Here is a 20,685-nt window from a genome sequence, read left to right on the forward strand (position 1 = left end):
TGCTGACAGGGCCTGGGGGCAGTGCTGCCCCAGTAGCAGCTAGCGTACCAGTGCCCAAACACTGGTTTCTAAACATCATGCTCCGACGAAAGGAACTAGGACTGTTTGGACAAGTGGCTGGTTCTCAGGCTGAGGCAGTAAAAATAAAATAGAAACCTGGAGCATTTAGTCTTCCCTAAAGCAATAAAGCGCTCAAAAAACAGGAGAATGGGGGCATGTCAAAGGGGTATAAGAGCTGACCTAAAAAAGTTCCCAATGACCAAGGCTTGAGTAATTTGAGTGACAAAATAGATAACGTGGTATTAGATTACAGTTGAAAGTATAAAATGAATATATATGAGTTCATCCTAATGTAAATAAATGATTGAACAAATTAATAACTGGAATGGAAGGGACAAATCTTCCTTATAAAATCATTCCACAGCTTAGGCAGGTACGGCTCCCTCCAGGAAGTAAAGTTTTACTCTCATCCTTCAATGGGAGCTGAACTTAGTGACTGACTCCCAGTAAGAGAATTTGTGAAGAAGAGAACAGTAACTTTCCAGAGGAGAAACCTGGGAAATGCTAGTGGTCAAGGTTAGCATCATAATGGTAAGACTCGTTGATATCAGAGGCCTCCTGCCATGACACGATGAAAAATGTACCTTATCTCTGCGGAATTCCTCCCCAAACCCATAACCCTCGTCTGGTCATGTGGAAAACAGCGGACAAGCCCAAAGTGAAGGACTTTCTCTAAAATACCTGGCTAATATTTCTCAAGACCGTCAGGGTCACGAGTAACAAGGAAAAACTGAGGAACTGTTACCCATCAAAAGGGATAAGGAGGCATGATGACTAAACGCAATGTAGAGCCTTGGACTGGATGCTGGAGCAGAGAAAGTACCTTCGTGGAAAAACTGGGGGAGCAGGAAGGAAGGCTGGAGTTGAGCTCACAGTGTACCGGTGTTGGTTTCTTGCTTATGACGACTGTGCCGTGGGAATATAAAAGGTCAATATTAGGCGAAACTCGGTGAGGCATTTACCGGAACTCTCTGTACTATCTTGGCAACTTTTCCGTAAATCTAAAACTAGTTCAAATTTTAAAAGTTATTTCAAAAATTAAGAAGGCCCAAGATAAAACAGAGAGTAGCAAAGCTGCTGTGCTCCAAGTAGAGTTGCAGGACCCGGAGTCCTGACTCCCCGGCCACCCCCTCCCTGCAGGCCCTCCTCGTCCACCTCCCACCCTCCCCAGGGCTCTGGACTTGTCTGGCCCGTGTTTTGCAAACAACCACCTATAGAATGAAACCCAAACTCCCTGACATGCCTTCCAGTGCCCTTCATATTCTCACCCTTGCCTCCCTCTCCTCTTCATCATCTGTTGATCTCCTGCCTCCTGTATTTATTTCCGTCATATATTCTGAAGGCAATTTCTTTCCTTCAAGCAGACCATGACCTTTGTGTTGATTTTGCCCGTGCTGGTCTTTCAGCTTAGAAGATTTTTCTCAAGTTTGTTCAGCCCCCAAACTCTCCATTTTATGCCCTCTATACCATCTGAGAATTCAGCTCAACAGTCTTCTCCTCTCCAAAGCCTCTAAGGGGAGGATGGGGCTTTGGCAGTATTTCCACAAGAAGGTACCATCCCTCTTCGCTGTCTGTATGCACACGGCCTTCCTCCAGGGGCTGACGAGCCCCCGAAGGAGATGTCGTTCATCACTTGGTGCCAAATATCTAGAAGTGCCTAGGACAAAGTAGGGATTCAGTACATGTCAAATAAATGGATAAACAGCTGGATGGATGAATGGACAGTAGCAAGGTTAATAAGACTAAGTTAGTTCCTTTTCTCGTGGCATTTATATTTATTTGAATCTAACTGTTGTCAGGCTACAAACTCAACATTTTAGTAGGCAAGTCGATTGCAGTTTTCTAGCATAGAAAGGAAAGCATCGGGTCTTGGGGGGTAAGTACTAGCCTGAATTCCTCCAGTATGTTTAGGAAACATATTGAAGGGTTTGGATTTTACTCCTTTAAATAACAACACTTCTACATGGTGTGTACTTTACAGAAATTAAATGGGTGCTGTGATGTTGCTTGTTCAGTCTGCTGGCGTGTGGAGGAGTCGTCAGTAAAGCTGGCCGCGTGCGTTCATTTTTATGAGCCCTTTTATAAAGTCATGCTTTTTGATGCAGGTGGGCCAACTATTCTCAGCCACTTTAATTTGCCAATTATTGTACCCACGGATAAGAACAGATCGTGATTAGTCTCACATTTTGCTCACTGGGCAGCTTAATGTTCTTGTCACCTTACATTGAGTTTTAAATGTGCGAAGTGCAGAGTGTCAAATGCTCTTCTCTGACTTCAGGGTGGGAGGGTGGTCGTACCTAATTATTTGCATTGCTTCTGGATGCAGAAATTAAAGGGTCTGATTGATTAATAAAAGAACAAGATAATATGGCAGAAGTCAATCAAGGAAGGGTATGCACGTGTATGTGTGTATATAAAGGCTTAGGTGTAACTTTTTATTTTCTTTCGCAAAAGCACTGTATGCTAGCTTATAGGATCTGAGCGCTAGGTGATGGCTTAGAGGACTACCATTTAAGGAAAGAAAGAGAGAACGGTAGGATCTTATTTACAAAGTAGCATTGAACCTTAATAATTTCCTTCTTTGAATATTCTCGGGCAACACAGGTGACCCAAAACACACAATGAGATGCATCATTTTTTAATGTAACGAGTACTCACTGCCTTGTACTTTGGACGGTTTTACTCCAGCTGTGCCTCACTAATGCCTTCTTTCAAAAATTGCCATAGAAAGGTAGAAAAGTTCCCTTTGGAAAAATCCAAAACCACCCTGGCAATTTTGTTTGCTGTTCTTTTGCTTAATTGTCTGGGAGTAAAGTTGACTCATTTATGGGAACTAAATCTAGTGCCACTATTAGCAGGAAAGATTATTTAACAGTAAAAGAAGCCATGGGAAACTGTCAGGCACGTCACATCCCAGACATAAACTTTATTCGCTACCCTCTTGAAGAATTTGTTTGCATATAATGTTGTTCACACCACTGATAACAGAAAATGTATTTAATAACTACTCAGAATTAATATGCTGTAGTATGCATGGCTGCCTAATTTAATTTATCTCTGATTAAGCCTATTATGTTTGAGATCACTTTACAGAAGAGATTTTTTTTTTGCCAGCTGTAAGCTTATTTGAATTGTAATATAAGTTAATAATGTGTGAAATAACCAGTGGTGCCTACTTCTAAATGTTAATTTTGCCAACTGACTTCCTGAGATGATGCATACCCAGATCATTCATTGACATTTAGTTAATATCTTGCATGAAGACCAGATATTGGAATAAATAGGAGAATTAACTATTTTAGGAGGCAAAGACAAATGAAACAGTAGTGCTTAAATCCGAAATCCAGAGTAAAGGCCATTGCATTATAAAAGTAATTGAAAATCAATGATTGACAAGCACATAACATGACAACTAGTGCGTAACTTTTGCATGAGTTCCACTGTAACTGTATCCCCTCAACGTTAAACAATCATTTGATTGGGTAGGGGGGGAACCTCAAGAGATTGGCAGCGACTGCTAGAACATTTGCCTTGATGTCTGGGCAATTAGGTCTCTTCAGTGGGCCCAGCAGGAGAGAGGGAAGGGACTTCTGCTGCTGCTATTCGGTGGCTTGTTCGCCACGCTTGTCTTTATGCCTGTCCCGAACCAGCTATTTCATCCGCCAGCCCAGTTCTCATTTTCAGTGTCATCACCAAAGAAGTGATTGGGTGATTACGACCCCTTGCTCAGCAGTTGGCCTCACATGAGCTACATGCCTTTCTAGATATGGTTTGCGTTGTGCAGAATGTGTATATATATTTGCAATACTTTTATTTTACTTTTATTATTTTTACATTTGCTTCTGACCTACCCCAAAAGGGTCTTTCTCCCTACTGGGGATGCCTTTCCTGGTTCTAACTGGAATTCCACCTGGTCCTCAAGACCTTGTATCCTACCTACCGCCCTGTGCAGATTTCCCAACCGTCTCTGGCCATAGCCTTTTCCTCTTTGATCTCCTCTTGAGGTCAGAGGCTCCATCATTTAGTCACCTTTCATGTGTCACACGGTGAGCTCCCTGAAGGCAGAGAACTTGAGTTTTAAACCTTTGTGGCCCCACAGTGCCCCAAACAGCTTCTCGTGTGCATACACACACCAAGTCAATAGACGGTGGTGATTGATGGTCAGCAGGAAAACATGACAAGACAGAAACTTATATATCGTGATCCTTAGGTGAATAAATGTAAAGTCAGTTTGTGGCTTCTCATTTGTTTGAAATGTGAAATGGAAATTTGCATGTAATATTTAAAAACTCAGAGCCCATAAAGTAGATTTCTCCTTGCTTTGAGTGGCTCTTATTAGACCTATAGCTTGAATCTCAGAATGTATGCAAAGTAGTGTTTTTTAGCCCACAGTAACCTTAGAATCAGCTGGGGAATTTCAAATATATATTCTGATAATTGGGACTCACCTTCAGACCAAATCAGGAAATAATATCATTTTACAAAGCTTAGCCAGATGATTCTAGAAAGACGCCAAAATTGAGAACCACTGGCGTAAAGGATACTTAAAGGTCATTAAATTCATTCATCCATCTGGTATCTGATTGCTTTCTACAGCTGTTTGGCAATGAAAGAAGAGAACTTCTAATAGGGGGATTAAAATTGCAACTTTCTGATGCAGACATCCAGTCCTCGGTCAGCCTACAAACCAAGGTGACTGACTGTCATGGTTTGCCAGACTGTCCCAGCTTTAGCCCAGAAAGCCCTACACGGTGGGAAACCCATCAGCCACAGACAAACCAGGATGACTAGCCAGCTTACTACCAACACACTCATTCTTTGGATTCTACAGTGTTGGTTTTTTTTTATAAATTTCCTTTTGAGAAGGAGGAAAGGTATGCTTTTGAGGCAGAGTATTTAATGAAAAGATAGAAATAATTAGAACACTTTAAAACCTTAGCAGCCTTGAGGGGGAAGAGACATATCAAGAGAAAAAAGGGAAAACACAGCAACAGGTTATGTTGGAATTCCTGCAATTAAGATGAAGGAGGGGGGTTTATTTCATGTAATTAATTAAAGAACATAAAAAATAGTCATTCACTTTTATCTCTGCTATGTAGATAAATTAAGAATGATTTTGTAATGTAAGAAGGCATTAAATGAAAATCCCAAATTTGTAAATATAATCAACTTAGCTATAAGCTCCTTGAGGATAGTTATTTTTACAAGTAAGAACACAAAGACTTATTGAAGGCTACATGGAAAGTTACTGACAGAGCATCCGGCTCCTGGATACTTTTTTGGTAGGTTCTTTGGCCTCTTTCCTGCTATATATCCTTTTATTCCCAGCAAGATACAGCACAGCCCTTTCCTTTCAGATATAAAAGTAAATGTTGGTAGGTCGATAGAAGAAGGGAAAGTGTTTTAGTAACAAATCATTTTAATGGTTTAAATTGTAATTGTAGCATCAAGAATTATGCCCATGAAATGCCCATTTAAGTTTTATTCTGGCATCACAATGTCGTCCTGCAGCCTAAGGATTAGTTTATCCCACAGTGATTTTCCATCCAGGTCATGTTGATCACTGAGCAGTCAGTCTGATCACTACCCTGTTGATTCATTTCATTCACTGATTGCCAGAATTGCCAGATGTGTCCCAGTAATCTGACTGTCTTCAACACCAAATCAAATCCACCAAACTGGCAGCAGTTCATTCAGTGTGTTGGTGATCAGAGATACTGATGGTACCATGCAGGTGAGATGTTAACCTATACTTAGAAATTTCCTTGAGGGGGCGCCTGGGTGGCACAGTGGTTAAGCATCTGCCTTCGGCTCAGGGCGTGATCCTGGCATTATGGGATCGAGCCCCACATCAGGCTCTTCTGCTGGGAGCCTGCTTCTTCCTCTCCCACTCCCCCTGCTTGTGTTCCCTCTCTCGCTGGCTGTCTCTATCTCTGTCGAATAAATAAATAAAATCTGTAAAAAAAAAAAAAAAAAGAAAGAAATTTCCTTGAAACCATGATAGGCTTTCTCCCATAAAAGTCATATGGTGCTGTAGGAGTAATCATCCATAAATAAAACCTCTGACACATTATGTTTTCCTTTTTTTCCTTATCCAGACCATTTAGCTGAGGTCGTAAAACTCAGAGAAACATTATAGAATGGGAAGCTGCAGTCAACTCATCCTCTTTCTTAATTAACATATGTTAATAAGTAGTACCTGAAAAAAAAAGTGGGGACGATCTGTAGGCAAATAAGTTTGTAATACGCCAGGTAGAATAAAATCAAACTGGTACCTCGAATGGGGGAGAGGAGCACATATTCCAAAATTACCTAACCGTATCACTCTGTGTCATTAATATCTGGAGGAACTTCGTCCAGCCTCCCAATTTTGTTGTTAAATAAACAGTTTCCCCAAAAGGTGAAGAAACTGCTCCAGAGTCAAATATTTTCTTTAATTTTTTTTCCCAGGCTCCCCGTTCCCCCCTGCTTTCATACTGCTTCCCCTAATTGCCTATAAGAACTTATCCCCATCACTCCCAAGTAACTCACATGTGGCTTCCACTGGACGAGCTTCCCAGTGATGTGATGCCTAAGAACTGAAATGAAAACTATTCACTTAGAAAAGATGTCCTTCTAGAGAGTTAAAGGTTTCTTCTTACGCTCCGATTTTAATAGCTTTTATTTATCGGGCACCTAGAATATGTCAGGCTCTTTACATGCATTTTGTGATTTAATTCTCATAAAAACCTGCAATATAGATAATATTATGTCTGTTTTCCTGTTGGGGAGCTTTCTGAAAATCACGTTTACTAAGCGGAAGCGTTAGGATTTGAAACAAGGTCAGTCTGACTACAAAGTCTTTCATCAAGTTCAAAGGTACGATCACAGCTGCATTAGAAGCATTGTTGTTGACAACATATTTACTTTTTTAAAAAGTTATTGGCCCATAATTGAGTTGTGGCATAGTATAGAGAGAATTACGTAATTTCAGGTAGACAAATTTGTAAGAAATATATTTGGGAAAAAAAAATACGTTAAAAGGATAACCAGTAAGCTGACTTAACGAATGAGGTAAGGAATATATAATATACATTAGTATATACGTAAACGCATGCATTCTTAAACGAAAAATAGATACTGTTCAGGGCAGTGAAAGGACAGGGACATGATTGGAAGGTAATCTGGGCATGTAATTGTGAGAATTTCTTATCTGGGTTGTTTTTGCTGGATAATGGTTGTTTTTTATATGAATTTGGGGTACATGTTGAATGAATGAATGAATGAATGGAATTTCACAGTAAACATTTAGTGATTTCATTACTTGAATGCCTTCCAAGGGAGTGATTATTACTTAGAGTTATCTTAAAGTCAGATGACTTCCTGCAGTCTCTTCCTTTACCTAATAAACTTATACAGCTTTTCTTAAAATAGTTATTTGGGCCAGTCATCTTACTATTTTTTTAAACCCTTTTCTTGATGTCTACATATATGTGTGTGTCTGAAATACAAATGAATAGTGAGAGGGTCACCAGATATTTGAGTATAGCCCACAACATAAAATACAGAATAAAATACAGAGATCAAAACAGAGAAAGGGGGTGCTCAATGAAAATATAGATAACTCAGAAGTAGAAGAAAAACTTTTTAAAAACCTAAATATCTTTAGAAAGATGAGAGGACAGTACTACATCTACAAAATAAAAAGGGCATCCTATAAAAGAAAAGGGACAATCCAAAAATAAGAGCTCCTGGAAATTAAACTTACAGTAAAAAATATTATTCGGAGGTGTAGAAGATAGAGTCAAGTATACGTTCTAGAAAGTTGATTAATAGGCAAAGATGGACAGTAGGGGAAGAGGGAAAAGAAAATAAGAAATGCAGTGGATCAGTCCATGAGGTTCAGCATTTTACCATAGGAGTTCCAGAAAGAGAAAACAGGAAAAAAAAATGGTGAGGAGACAAGTATCAAAAAATAATATAAGAAGGAATTTCAAAATGGAACAACAATCCAGACTTGAAGTGTCCAGAACAGTGGATGAGAAAAGATCCTCGTTGAGATCCTTTAGTATGAGGTCTCAGAACAGCAGGGATTACAAGGACGATTCCAAAACCTTCCAGAGAAATAAAACAGGCCATATATAAAAAGATCAGGAATGCCAATTACACCAGACTCCTCAAGCACCACACTGAAATCTAGAAGACAGTTCGGCCCTCAGAATGCTGAGGGGGACGACTTTTTACTTAGGATTCAATGACAAGCTTAACTAGCAAGCATTGAGGGTAGAATTAAGACGTTTTCAGACGCTCAAGGAAGGTCTCAACGAATTTACCTCCCGTGTACCTTTTCTCAGGAAGCTACTAGAGAATGAGCCCTACAAAAATGAGGATGTAAACCAAGAAAGAGGAAGCCATGGGATCCAGGAAACGGGGGACCCAACACAGGAGAGAAGCACAGGGATTTCGCAAGATGGTGTTAAAAAGAAGCCCCAGGACAACAGGTGGGCAGCTGGCCTGGGAAACGGCTAGACCAGACGACTCAATGGGAGGCTCCTTGAGGGAAAAATAGATGGCGACAGATTAACTGATGGTGTTGATCACGGAAAAAAAAAATGGTTTTAATTGGGCCTTTGTAGTTCCTTTGAGAAGTGCAAGAGTAGTTAGTAATAGATAGACCAAAAAAAAAAGGCCACCAGGAAAAACTAAATATTGAACAAGGTAGGAAGTGTTTTCTTACACTATGTGGCTCGATAGTAAGCAATTACTATATAATCATAACAATCTAAACACAGAATTTTGGTTTAACCCCAAATTGCTACTTTAATGTACTGGAGAGATGCGGGAGGAAGCTCGTTGGGAGGTGGTGATGGTACAAGGGTGCTAAATATTTCTTTGCCTCCTAGTGAGACAGAAGATGGATCTCTAAAAATGGTAACTTGAGAAATACCAGTCTGTACACAGTATTTAAATATATAGAACCAAATATTGGAACTGGAAGTTAAAAGTAGTTTTCTCTCCCATGTCAGGAGTCAACCTCCTTGTGGGGAGGGGATGGGTTAGTTACCGGTTAGTCCCTCTCCTCTGGACAAGTGCATAAATTTATCAAACTGAGAGTAACTAACTGGGTGGGGCAAGAGTCTTACCTGTAGAGCGAGCTCAATCCGGCAAATAACTAACTTTCGTAATAAAGCAAACCAAAAACCATGGTCTCTTCCAAGGAGCAGGAAGGGGTGATGGGGGCAGGTGACAGAGGGGACTGTTGTTTTTAGTTATAGGTCTTACAGTACCATAATACTACTATTTGCTTTTTTAAACTATAGGCATATATTAGTTTGAGAAGTATTAAGTGGATTAAAAATTACTGGAATTAAAAATAGAGGTTGTAGGGGCACCTGGGTGGCTCCAATGGTTAAGTGTCTGGCTTCGGCTCAGGTCATGATCTCAGGGTTCTGGGATGGAGCCCCACATCGAGCCCTGCATCGGGCTCCCTGTTCAGCGGGGAGTCTGCTTCTCCTTCTCCCTCTGCTGCTTGTGCTCTCTCTGTCTGTCTCTCTCTTTCAAATGAATAAATAAAATCTTAAAAAAAAAAAGGAAGAAAGAAAGAAATATAGGTTGTAAAACCAAAGTGTACAGCCCTCCCTCACTCCCACACACCAAAAAAAAGAGGAAGAAGCTGATGGTGCTTTTTTTGGGGATCTCTTTCAGAACGAATTTATTTATCCCACATCTAATAACAAAGTAGGGGCTTTAGGACCCTCTGCTGGTCTCACTCCAGCCAACGTGGCCTGTCACCTGCAAGCACACCCCACATTCTACAGAGCCACTGCGCGGCCCCGCACAGCGTCTGTACTTCCCTTCACCTGGGCCTCTGCTCACCATCTGCTCCCACATAGTCACACACGCACTCACTCCCAGAGTCCCCTCGTTCCACTTCTCACATTTTGTATCTCAGCTTAGATTCCTCTCTGAAGGGTCTTCGAGGGGCCCTGGATCATAGCATTCTCCCCTTTGTTTAAATCCTTGTTGTATTGCTTCTGGCACCACTTACCACAATCCTGGTATGTTTTGTTTTTTGTTTTGTTTTGTTTTTTACTGGTCTTGTTGCTAAAAGGCTAGAAGGTGACAAGGGCAGGAGCCATACTGCACCAATATTTATTCCTCCTATAGAGCTTGGCAGAGTGCTGACATAATCCAGGTACTGCCTCAGATAATAATTAAATGAATAAATTAATCTTTCATTAAATGTGGAATCTGTTCAGTCATATGGCCCAGAGTTAAACATCTGCATCCACATAAATAAATATTACTGGAAGGTAAGGATTTTGTTTGTTTTTGTTTTAGGGAAGCTTATATGCTTTTTCCTAAATGAGAGGATGGCATTCGGAGCCCAGAGGGTTAACTGCTCCCTAAACATGTTTGCTTCTGCTTCCTTTATGGGGGATGTATAAAGCTTGCCACCTGGAGGGTCGAAGTTTTTGTTTGACTCTGCAAGGATTCCAGGTAGCCTGGCATTGAGGAAAATTGCAAACAGGATCTAACCTTGACACACACACACACACACCCCAGAGGAGCTTCTAGACATCACCCTGTGCCTGGTGGACAGTAGCATAGGCCAAGATGAGGCAGGAAAGGGGAGAACCTCTCCTGAGGCCAGACCGCTAAAAAAGGCATTCCAGAAATACTCCATGATCACATGAGCACGCAGGGCGAGTGGCGCCCTGGGACTTACCTCCACAGCTTCTGACACCTGACTGAAGCCCCTTTCTACTTCATCAGGCTTCATGCCGCATCCCTCAATCTTTTTATGACCACTAACTGATCATCTTAACAAATTACACAACAGGATTAATCTAGAACATTCCTCCGTGCAAACAGTGGCATACTGCAGAGCCACGGGAGAGAATGAGGTGGATCTGTCCCATTCTGACATGGTGAGAGCTTTAACACGTACCGCCGAAGGGATAAGTCAGTGTGGACCAGGAGGGTCCCCTTCATGTCTCTACTGCGATATCACCATTTCAGTGAGGTCTTCCCTAGCCACTGTGTTTATAATCGCAAGCGTCCCCTCTCCCACATTTTCTCCATTAGCATTTATCCCCATTTGACATACCATATATTTATTTTACTCGTTTGTTTATGATCTGTATTCCTTGCTGGAATGTAAGGTACATTAGGCTTCTGTGTGTTTTATTTACAGCTTTCCCCCCCCCCAATGCCTTAAAATGACTGTGTGAATGAATTTGTATGAAAAAGTGCGTTATTTGCATAGAATTTTATTATTTGCCCAGAATCTCTAGAAGGCTACACAAACCTTACAATAGTTCTCTCTGAGCAGTGGAACTAAGGGCACGTGGGAGGAAGAGGAACCTCTATTGTATATATCTTAGCGTGTGCACGCATCACTTCTTAAAATAAAAACACTGGTTGAAGAGAGAGTCCCATCTGCAGTGTTTCTCAGATGGCTATAATAAAATATAAGTTATTTAGTTAGCACCATTTATTTCTGGTCCTGAGAAAATGAACACCATTTAGAATTTACTTTCTTTGCAGTAGTCAAGTTGTAAGTGCCCCATGATTCGAGTCCATGGACTTTATACTTTAGGAAGCCTTAATCAGCAGAGACTTTTTATTTTCCGTCAGAGTGGTACCATTGGTACTGATGTTGTAGTGGGGCAAAAAAACAAAAAGGTTTTAGGTCAGATACATTCGTATCTTCTTACTTTTGGCGAAGTGGCCCAACGCAGGTGACTTAATCACCCGGAGCTTCAGTTCTCTTACCTATAAAATTGGGATAATTTTTCCTACAAGCAGAGGGTGTTGTCCAAGTGAAACAAGACGAAGTCTGAATGTTCAGCGCCCAGCAGTATGTGGGTCGCAGCAGGGTAAGGAAATGTTAAGTCCTTCCCTTTTCTCTGCAGAAGGTGACCTAGAGAGCAGACTTGTAGTGATACCCTTATCCCTAAGTTCTCCTAGTGTGGTCCCAGCAGCACCGGGGAGTTTATTGGAAATGCAGGGTCTCAAACCCCACCTGATCTAATGAATCAGCATGTAGTTTAACAAAATTCCCTGATTTCTCTGCATGGTGGAGTCTGAGAAACTCTATTTTTATGCTTCTTATGGCAGTGTTTCAGACAGGGTTGCGTTAATCGTGTTTTTTATTTTCTGTATTTTATGATACTTAGACATCTTAGGGCCTCGCAGGTCCCGGGGGAGGCGCTGTCCTTGTAGGGTTCGCTAACTCCTAGAGATCTCTAACAGTTGTCCTAGGAACACCCTTCTGATGTGCAGATCAAGCAATCCTGAGTCCATGCCCCCACCTGCCTCCTTTTATCAGGCTTTTGCAGCCCAGAATATTATCCCCCTGCCCTAAATCACCTCAGGGCCAGGTACTGGACAGTTAGGAACCAATGCTATACCACAGAGCCCACTGAAATTATGCACACTAGCCAGTCTTAAACCCCTTACCTTGCCTTGCTTTGCCTTTCCTGCAGAAACCACAAAAAAGTTTGTTGCCCACGTTTCCCCCTTATTCCCTCTGACTGCAGCTGACCCTGCTGCCTCCAGGCCTTCTTGGCACCACACGCCCCCCCTCCTCTTGGGAACTACACATAGCAAGCTGTCTTGTCGTTGGCAAGCATCTGCTAAAATGCTGGCCTCACCACACCTGAATACAACCAAAATCCCAGGTATATTTCCAAACAAGGCTGCCCTTTCTATTTTTTATTGGTTGATTATGTTATGTTATGTTATGTTATGTTATATGTTAGTCACCACACAGTATTTCATTATTTTTTGATGTAGTGTTCCATGATTCCTTGTTTGCGTATAACACCCAATACCCCATGCAATATGTGCCCTCCTTACTACCCATCACTGGGCTAGCCCATCCCCCCACTCCCCTCCCCTCTGAAACCCTCAGTTTCTTTCGTGGAGTTCATAGTCTCTCATGGTTCGTCTCCCCCTCTGATTCCCCCCCTTCGTTTTTCCCTTCCTTCTCCTAATGTACTCCATGTTATTCCTTATGTTCCACAAATAAGTGAAACCATATGATAATTGTCTTTCTCTGCTTGACTTATTTCACTTAGCATAATCTCCTCCAGTCCCATCCATGCTGATGCAAATGTTGGGTAATTGTTCTTTCTGGCTGAGTAATATTCCGTTGTATATATGAACCATATCTTCTTTATCCATTCGTCTGTTGAAGGGCATCCTGGCTTCCACAGTTTGGCTATTGTGGACAATGCTGCTATGAACATTGGGGTGCATATGGCCCTTCTCTTCACTACATCTGTATCTTTGGGGTAAATACCCAGTAGTGCAATGGCTGGATCATAGGGTAGCTCAATTTTTAACTTTTTAAGGGACCTCCACACTGTTTTCCAGAGTAGCTGTACCAACTTGCATTCCCACCAACAATGTAGGAGGGATCCCCTTTCTCCACATCCTCTCCAACAATTGTTGTTTCCTGCATTGTCAATTTTTGCCATTCTTACTGGTGTAAGGTGGTGCCTTTTTAAATGTGTTTCCTAGTTTACTGCCACTGACCCCCCCCCCATTCACCTTGACAATTGTAGTTTCCTGTGAAGAGTGTGAGGGCCCAGCAGAGCCAGATGTTCCGGAGGGGGGCGGGGAACGCTGCTGACCAACAGGCTGAAACATCAGAGCATGCTACAGCCACCTCATGAGCCTGAACTTTTAAATAAAGATGATCAAGGATAACCATGAACGGAGTTGTGAATCGGCTTCCGGTAGTATCACTACGTTGAAGGCCAGTAATGCTCCTTAAGCGCAAGCTTCGAACACTTCGGAAACGGCTATCACAAATGATTAAGACCTCCAAGATGATGGAACCGTTTGAATTGAAACACACAAACTTATTTACACAATGTCAGGGAAACAAATGGAAACCTACCATCCACATCCATTCATTTTTCCCTGTGGCTTCGTAATGTGGTATATGCGTTCTAGGTCGAAGTAAGTCCTGCCAGGGGGTAGCTGTGCCGTGACCGGGCCGCCTGCCTGCCCGCCTTTGCGTGTGCCTCTCGTCTCTCCTGTTTGGAAAAGAGTCTTGATATATGGAAGTGAGCTAACCGAAGCGGAGGTGAATAAAAGCCAATATTAAAAGAATACAAAAGGGACTTTTCTCCCTCTGACTCAAAAAAAAAAATTTAACAAGTATTTATTTCAGAAATATCCCACATTTGTTAGATAGGATGATGAGAACAGAAGATAGACATTTTATGGTAACTTTTCCCTTACAAAGTCTTTATTATAGTTTAATTAAGAAATTGGAATTTGATTAGCAGCATTGAATTAGAAATATTAGACAAGGAAATTTGTCCATTGTCTTATGACTATCAGTTTTGTTTCCTTAAGACAGAAACCCTTCTCACCAGACACACAGGAAGGTAACTATGTGAGGTGATGGTTTTGTGAACTGACTTTATCGTGGTAATCATTTCACCATCTGTCTGTCACCACTGTATGTACACGTTAAATTTACACAATTGTTTCTGCCCGTTCTACCTCCATAAAGCTGGAAAAAAAAAATAAACCTATTGGTATGACCATAAAAAAGAAACTTCGGCTGCAGATATCAGGCGTGTGCTCCCCATCGCCGGCCCTATCACATTCAACATTCGGGCCAAAGCAGTGTCTACAGCTTGCCTCGTGGCCTGCGGGCCTGACAGCATCCCCTGAAGCCAGAGGCTCGTTTCTCAGTAGGTATTTTGTTTGATTGCTCCTTGACCGTTTTCCAAGAAGCCTAATTTGCCCAAGGGAATCTCACACAGGAAAAGAGTGTTTGCATCTGCTTAGGGAAATGTGCCTGAAATAATGACTTATTTAGAACGGGGAACAGAATGGAATGGAATGGATTGATAAGCCAGTTTGAGCAGGCGGAGAGCAACCCCGGCCTCGTAACTCTTATAAAAGGAGCCCTGCAGCAAAGCGGTTTGCCCAGACCGGGTCTGGCAAGACCCACCTCCGTTCCACAAATGTCTCTGTGACTCCGTACAAAATTCGTACTCTCACAAACGCCTCAAGGCATGTGATCTCCTCTTCAGTGTCACGGCCACTTCTAGGATGGTGCGGATTTCTCGATTCAGCCCTGCAGACCCCAGTGTAGAAACTGCCCTCCGAGGTATGTTCCCCATTTTCAACTTGGTGGCATCCCGTGAGTGACCGCGGAGGGCTTGGTGGCGGTGCTGGAAGTTGAGGTGCTTTCTGGGTTGCTGGGGGTCTGCGAGTGTGCTGGTGCGGGGCTTGCCCGGGGAGAACTTGACTCCGCTTCTTTCTCGCTTACTGAACTTAAAGTGAACCAGCAGTCAGGAGCAGGAGCTGACATCTCATCAGCACGATGAAGGATGAGCTGAGCCAAACAAACAAAAAAGAAAGAAGGAAACGGAACACTGCCACTGTAGAGCTCTTTTGTGCTGCTGTTTTCTATTTCTTTTGCTTTGTGTTTTCTCTCTCTCTCTCTCTTTTTTTTTTGCCAAGAAAATGTCGTTGATTTGTTTAGAACCATAGCCTCAAGGCTAGCAACGCCTTTGAAATGGTAAAGGTGACAACAAAAAGTTTCCTAAAATAAATGTAAAAACCTGAGGTTACTTTTTTTTCTGTCTTAATCTTTCACTGCTTTTCAGTTAAAAATGGAAACAAAAACGGAACCATGGACCACATTTAAGATATCGAGGTTAAACTTAAAATCGCACTTATGCACAGCAGTAGTGGAAGTTTGCTTTTCTTTTCAAATTTAAATCTAGCTTTGCACAATTAGCAAATTATTAAATGACCTTTCCTTCAAAGTCTGCAAGCAATTGCTTGTTTCCACTAACAAGAGAACATGTTTTACAAGATTCACGTTGATTAATTGACAAATGCTGATACAATCAAGGCAGGGCTAAAATGCAGTGCACCAGCTGTGGTATAAATTACTTCTGTTCAATAATGTTTCAAGTGGCTATGCATTTATGGTTTACCTTTCAATAAATATTACTGTCTTAATTGAAACATCCATTGTGGGAATTTATCTCTGAAGATGACTGTCAGGAACCACAGCTCGGACCAAACATTTCTATATCTCTGTTTCTCTGCTCAATTAAAAGCATTGATTGCTATGAGTATTTTAAAAATGGATGCTTTATAGTTTATGCGAAATGACCACTAACACATTCTCATATACTTTGAAAATCTTGCACCCTTGAATGACCTAAGTATAGTGTTCCCTACATTTCTGGGTAGCTTCAACTATGACAAAAAACGAAGTGTTCTAAACCAGTTAGCTAAGAGCATTCACTAAAAGCATTATATTCTTGGCCCCGGGCCATCCAGCTGTTTTGGCAACTGTGCTGGGCTCCATTAGAGGGCCTATAGCTGGCTGTTTCATGCTCATCCGTGTATCAGACATCAGAGATGCATGGCCAAGCATAGCTTCCTATTTTTGCTTATGAGTAAGTAGCTGTCCAGAAGGATGTCTTGCATCTCAGGCCAAACCTGAAGGTGCAGAGGCTCCCAGCCAGGAGGGGAACGTACATTAGGTCACTGAAGAATTCCTGTTCCTCTCTTGTTGCGGTTCATACCCATGGGGTAGATTCACGGACTCTCGTGCCTCAAGAATATTGTAGCCTGTAGATGTAGGGGTCCAACCTATCTGATAGTTTTGTCTGGGCATCTTAAGGTGTCCTACCGCATCTAGACTCCTGGGAAATTGGACATCTTCCAGAAGTGCCCTTGACATCCTTTTCTCAACAAAGTCATTTTAATTCAACAAATATCTATCAACCCAGCTATATGCCAGGCACTGTGTTGGACCCTGGTGATATCGATATGAATCAGATAGATTCTTTAACCTGAAGGAGCTGACAATATGCAGTCATAACTCCAAACATTTACAATTTGTTATTTAAGAGCTATCCATCTATAACTTGCCGATTTTTTTTTTTTTTTGAATCCCCATCAAGGACCAGGCACCGTTCTCGATGTTCAGTAACTATTCCAGATGTGTTCTTTCTTCTGTATTTATCAAAGATCACTGTGTTTGGTGGCCCTCTAAGGCAAATCTCATTTGCCAGTGTTCTGTTTGAGCCTCCTGAGTTGCTGGTTACCAGGTAATAGTTGTACTCAAGAAAACCGCAGCTCAGCGGACCTGTATTGAGATCAGTGGGACTGAGCAGAGATCATCACTCTGAACTCAGTCAGAGGGCGCGCTGCTCTCTAAGCCTGAGGATCACGGAGCAGGTATACGGGGTGTGTGATGAGGGAGTGAAGGACAATTTGGGACACTCTAGAATCAAGTGATTTTTGGAATATGAATCACAGTGGAGGCTGATTAAACCGGCAAACCAAAGCTCAGGGATGAGCAGAAGTCGCATTGGGCTAGTAAATCGTACAATTCCAAGTGATTGACTGGAAGGTAAGGAGGGAAGGCAGACGAGCGAGGGAGGTCACAGAGAAGCGACCAGTTTAGTACTAAGAGATCAAAGCAGGTCAACAGGCAGGTGAGTTTTTCCGGCCGTCAGCCAGGTCAGCATTGCAGAATTCTGAGATAGGCAGCCGCTGGGATGGGTTCAACCATCAAGAGAATGTAAGTATAATAAATAGAAAAATCTCTGCTGCTGAGAACTTGGTCACAAGAAGTGAAACGTGCTTCCAGGAATCTAGGTCACAGGGCTGTGGGCAGGACGGGCAGCATGTTGGAGGATTTCTGAGTTTGGGCTCATTATGTTCTCTCAGCCCAGACATCATTAAGACAGTGTCTGGCATGCAGGAGACACCGCACAAGTACTCACTGAACTGACCCGGCTTCCGAGAGGGACACAGGTCCCAGAATGCAGCGCTTTTTACACGGCAGTATACAAATTAAATTGCCCCTGCACTTAGTGAAGAAAAAGAAGCACAGACGAGTCAAACAAGGAAGAGGAGGCCTGTTTGCTTAAACGATGCGTGCACGTCCCCGTATTTGCGCTCGTTCCCTCCCGTGCTTTCTTGGCTGTGGGGTGGCATTAAGTTGGAAGAGGGACAGAGTGGTAAGGAACGTGGGAAGTTCTAAGAGCATGTGGTTAGCTGTTAACGATCAAACACGTTTTCCTTGTGAGAGCATTTGGAAGGAAAGAAATGAAAAGGGAAAGGTAAGGGAGTTGAAACCCCGCCAAACTCCCAGGTTTTGTCTGCGAGGATCTCAGTGAGAGGCTGGAACGTGGCTGGATTGCTTGGGGCACACGCAGAATCCCTTCTCACCACCCAGCAGCAAGGTGCTGCCTTCTCATCTCCAGACCCCTGAGGCTCTTCTACGTTTATGGCCATCGCTGCCAGTAAAGATATTAGGAAGGATCATTCTGTGCAACCTTAATAAAAAAAAGTCCTATTGTGCTAGCACCATACATCACCCTTAAAAGTTATAAAACCCAGCCTTTTCAGAAATGTCCTTTGTCACCAAGTTGGGTCAGTGAGATATAAAGACCACCTGGGGCAGCCGTTCTGCCAACTGCCGTTCCGCGCCCTGATGCCACGGAGGGCCGAGAGCCACAGCCCACTGTGTACTCCTGGACCAGTATTCCCTGTGTGGACACTAGATGGGGCATTGTTATTATTACGGAGGCTCTCAAATGAGAGTATGTAACACCCAGAAGGATGAAAACATCTCTTTAGAACATCATATCGTGCTGCCGAATCAGAAAACACTGCAGGAGGAAACAGCCATGAAAAGTCTATAAAATCTAAGCCCCGGCTTTGCGTTGTTACCTGAGAAAACTGTGACCGGCCCCCGTTCGTGCAGTGAGTCAGCAGCAGACCCCAAAACTGGGAGCCGGAATCCAAGCCCTGAGATCCTAGGGCAGCCCTGCACCTGCCTCACAGCCTGCACGCCCGGGGAGGAGGCCTGGGGGCCCCACGGGCTCAGGGACCAATCACTCAGCTCTCAGAAGCCACCTCCTTTTATATGGGGAATAATAAAAGAATAAAAAAAGACATCTCCAAGGCATCCTAAATACGTCTTTCCTGCAACTTGACTCCACCTGTAGATGGCCCAAAGAAAAATACAGTGTGCACAATCCAGACACTCAGTTTATTTTTTTAAACCTCTCTCTCACACACATACACCCACACGTATGTGCACCCCTTTGCAAATAATATCAATGTGAATGGAGGAACTTCGTTTTATAAAATAGGAATAAGCATTACGTTTAGTTTCTATTACATTTAGGTTCTAGCTAACTAAACGTCCCTTAGGTTTTTAAGCTCTTGTTTGGCTAGCTTCTAGGCACTGTGAAAACCCATCAAAGTCCTATGGTCCTCTTCATCTCTCAGCCACTAACCAGCCATCCTTCCTTGAGCACTGGAGTCCTCAGGGCTTAGAGCCATTGCCTAGAACCCAGCTGAGGACAGGGACTTCCCAAAACTCCTTTCCTTCTCCAGGCCTTCCCGATCTTGCTTTCCCCCCTTCTTCTTCCCTCTGTGGCAGAAGATGGGCAGAGCACAAGTCAGGAAGTCTGCAGCCCAGGCTTCACATCGACTTAAAGTACCAGAGTGATTTCATCACTGAAAGGAAATTCTTGATTTCTTCTCACCCTCCTCCCTTCTGACCAACAAATAGGCCTTACCACAGAGCAGAATTCTTACAGACCCTGCAGTTGATGGCACTTCTCAGGCTTTTTTCTTGGCAGGTCCTCTTTCGTAAAGAGATTGACTTGCATTTTAAGCAGACCAAAAAGGCGAGATCATTGCAGTATGCTTTTTCTCATTTCAGGAGAACACCTGTCCTCACAGGCCTGGAGTGCTGGCTCCAAGTCTTATTTCAGTTCCAGAAGAATTTGCACTGTCTCCGCTCCTCCCAAGGGGCTCTCAGTCCTCTACTCCTACTAATTACATGTACTTCCTAAACATTTAGGGTGCTTGGGAGGAGGGCAGGCTGGTGAGAAAGAAACCGTCTTGTTTGTGATCTTATCTCATGTTAGGCTTTGCAAACTTAAATCTTTTTGAAGTAAAACACTTTTTTTAAAAAGAAGATTTTATTTATTTATTTGAGAGAGAGAGAGAGCATGAACAGGGGGAGGAGCAAAGGGAGAGGGAGAAGCAGGCTCCCCGCTGAGCAGGGAGCCCTCCTGGGGGGGCTCAATCCCAGGACCCTGGGACCATGACTTGAGCCGAAGGCAGACGCTTCACCAACTGAGCCGCCCATGCGTCCCTGAAATAAAACACTCTTAAAAGTCCGATTTTTTTTTTAAGATTTTATTTATTTGACAGAGAGAGAGACAGCCAGCGAGAGAGGGAACACAAGCAGGGGGAGTGGGAGAGGAAGAAGCAGGCTCCCAGCGGAGGAGCCTGATGTGGGGCTCAATCCCAGAACGCTGGGATCACGCCCTGAGCTGAAGGCAGACGCTTAACCGTTGTGTCACCCAGGCGCGCCTTAAAAGTCTGATTTTTAAAACTTGCATGCATGGGCTGATTTGTTTTTTCCAACTTGGACCGCTCTCATCTGCCTGGTCTAATCTTACTCATCCTTTAAGACCCAGCTTAAATGTCATCTCCTTTGCTGAGCCTCTGCCCTCCCTACTCCCGCGTCCCCTTCCTGAATCCTTGCTCTTTAGTCCATGCTGCCGGAGCATTCTCTTCATACTCCTGGAATATAGTCGCAGTCTGTTACCCCCA

At 42.9% G+C, this 20,685-nt stretch overlaps 1 protein-coding gene across 4 annotated transcripts in view; it reads left to right on the top strand.

Moving 5' to 3' along the window:
- ENOX1 (ecto-NOX disulfide-thiol exchanger 1) overlaps positions 1 to 20,685 on the top strand; it is a 541,200-nt gene that overhangs the window by 288,935 nt on the left and 231,580 nt on the right. For 3 of the 4 annotated variants that reach the window (XM_040623096.1, XM_040623105.1, XM_040623100.1), the window contains exon 5: positions 8,394 to 8,540. The exons of the other annotated variant lie outside the window; for it this stretch is intronic. In XM_040623096.1, the coding sequence (XP_040479030.1) occupies positions 8,453 to 8,540 (88 nt within the window). In that variant the 5' untranslated portion in view covers positions 8,394 to 8,452. The remainder of the gene's footprint in view (positions 1 to 8,393; positions 8,541 to 20,685) is intronic. 4 annotated transcript variants of the gene reach the window in all.

This window comes from Ursus maritimus, unplaced genomic scaffold, assembly GCF_017311325.1.
Source record: "Ursus maritimus isolate PB19 unplaced genomic scaffold, ASM1731132v1 scaffold_10, whole genome shotgun sequence".
Classification (NCBI taxonomy): Eukaryota; Metazoa; Chordata; class Mammalia; order Carnivora; family Ursidae; genus Ursus; species Ursus maritimus.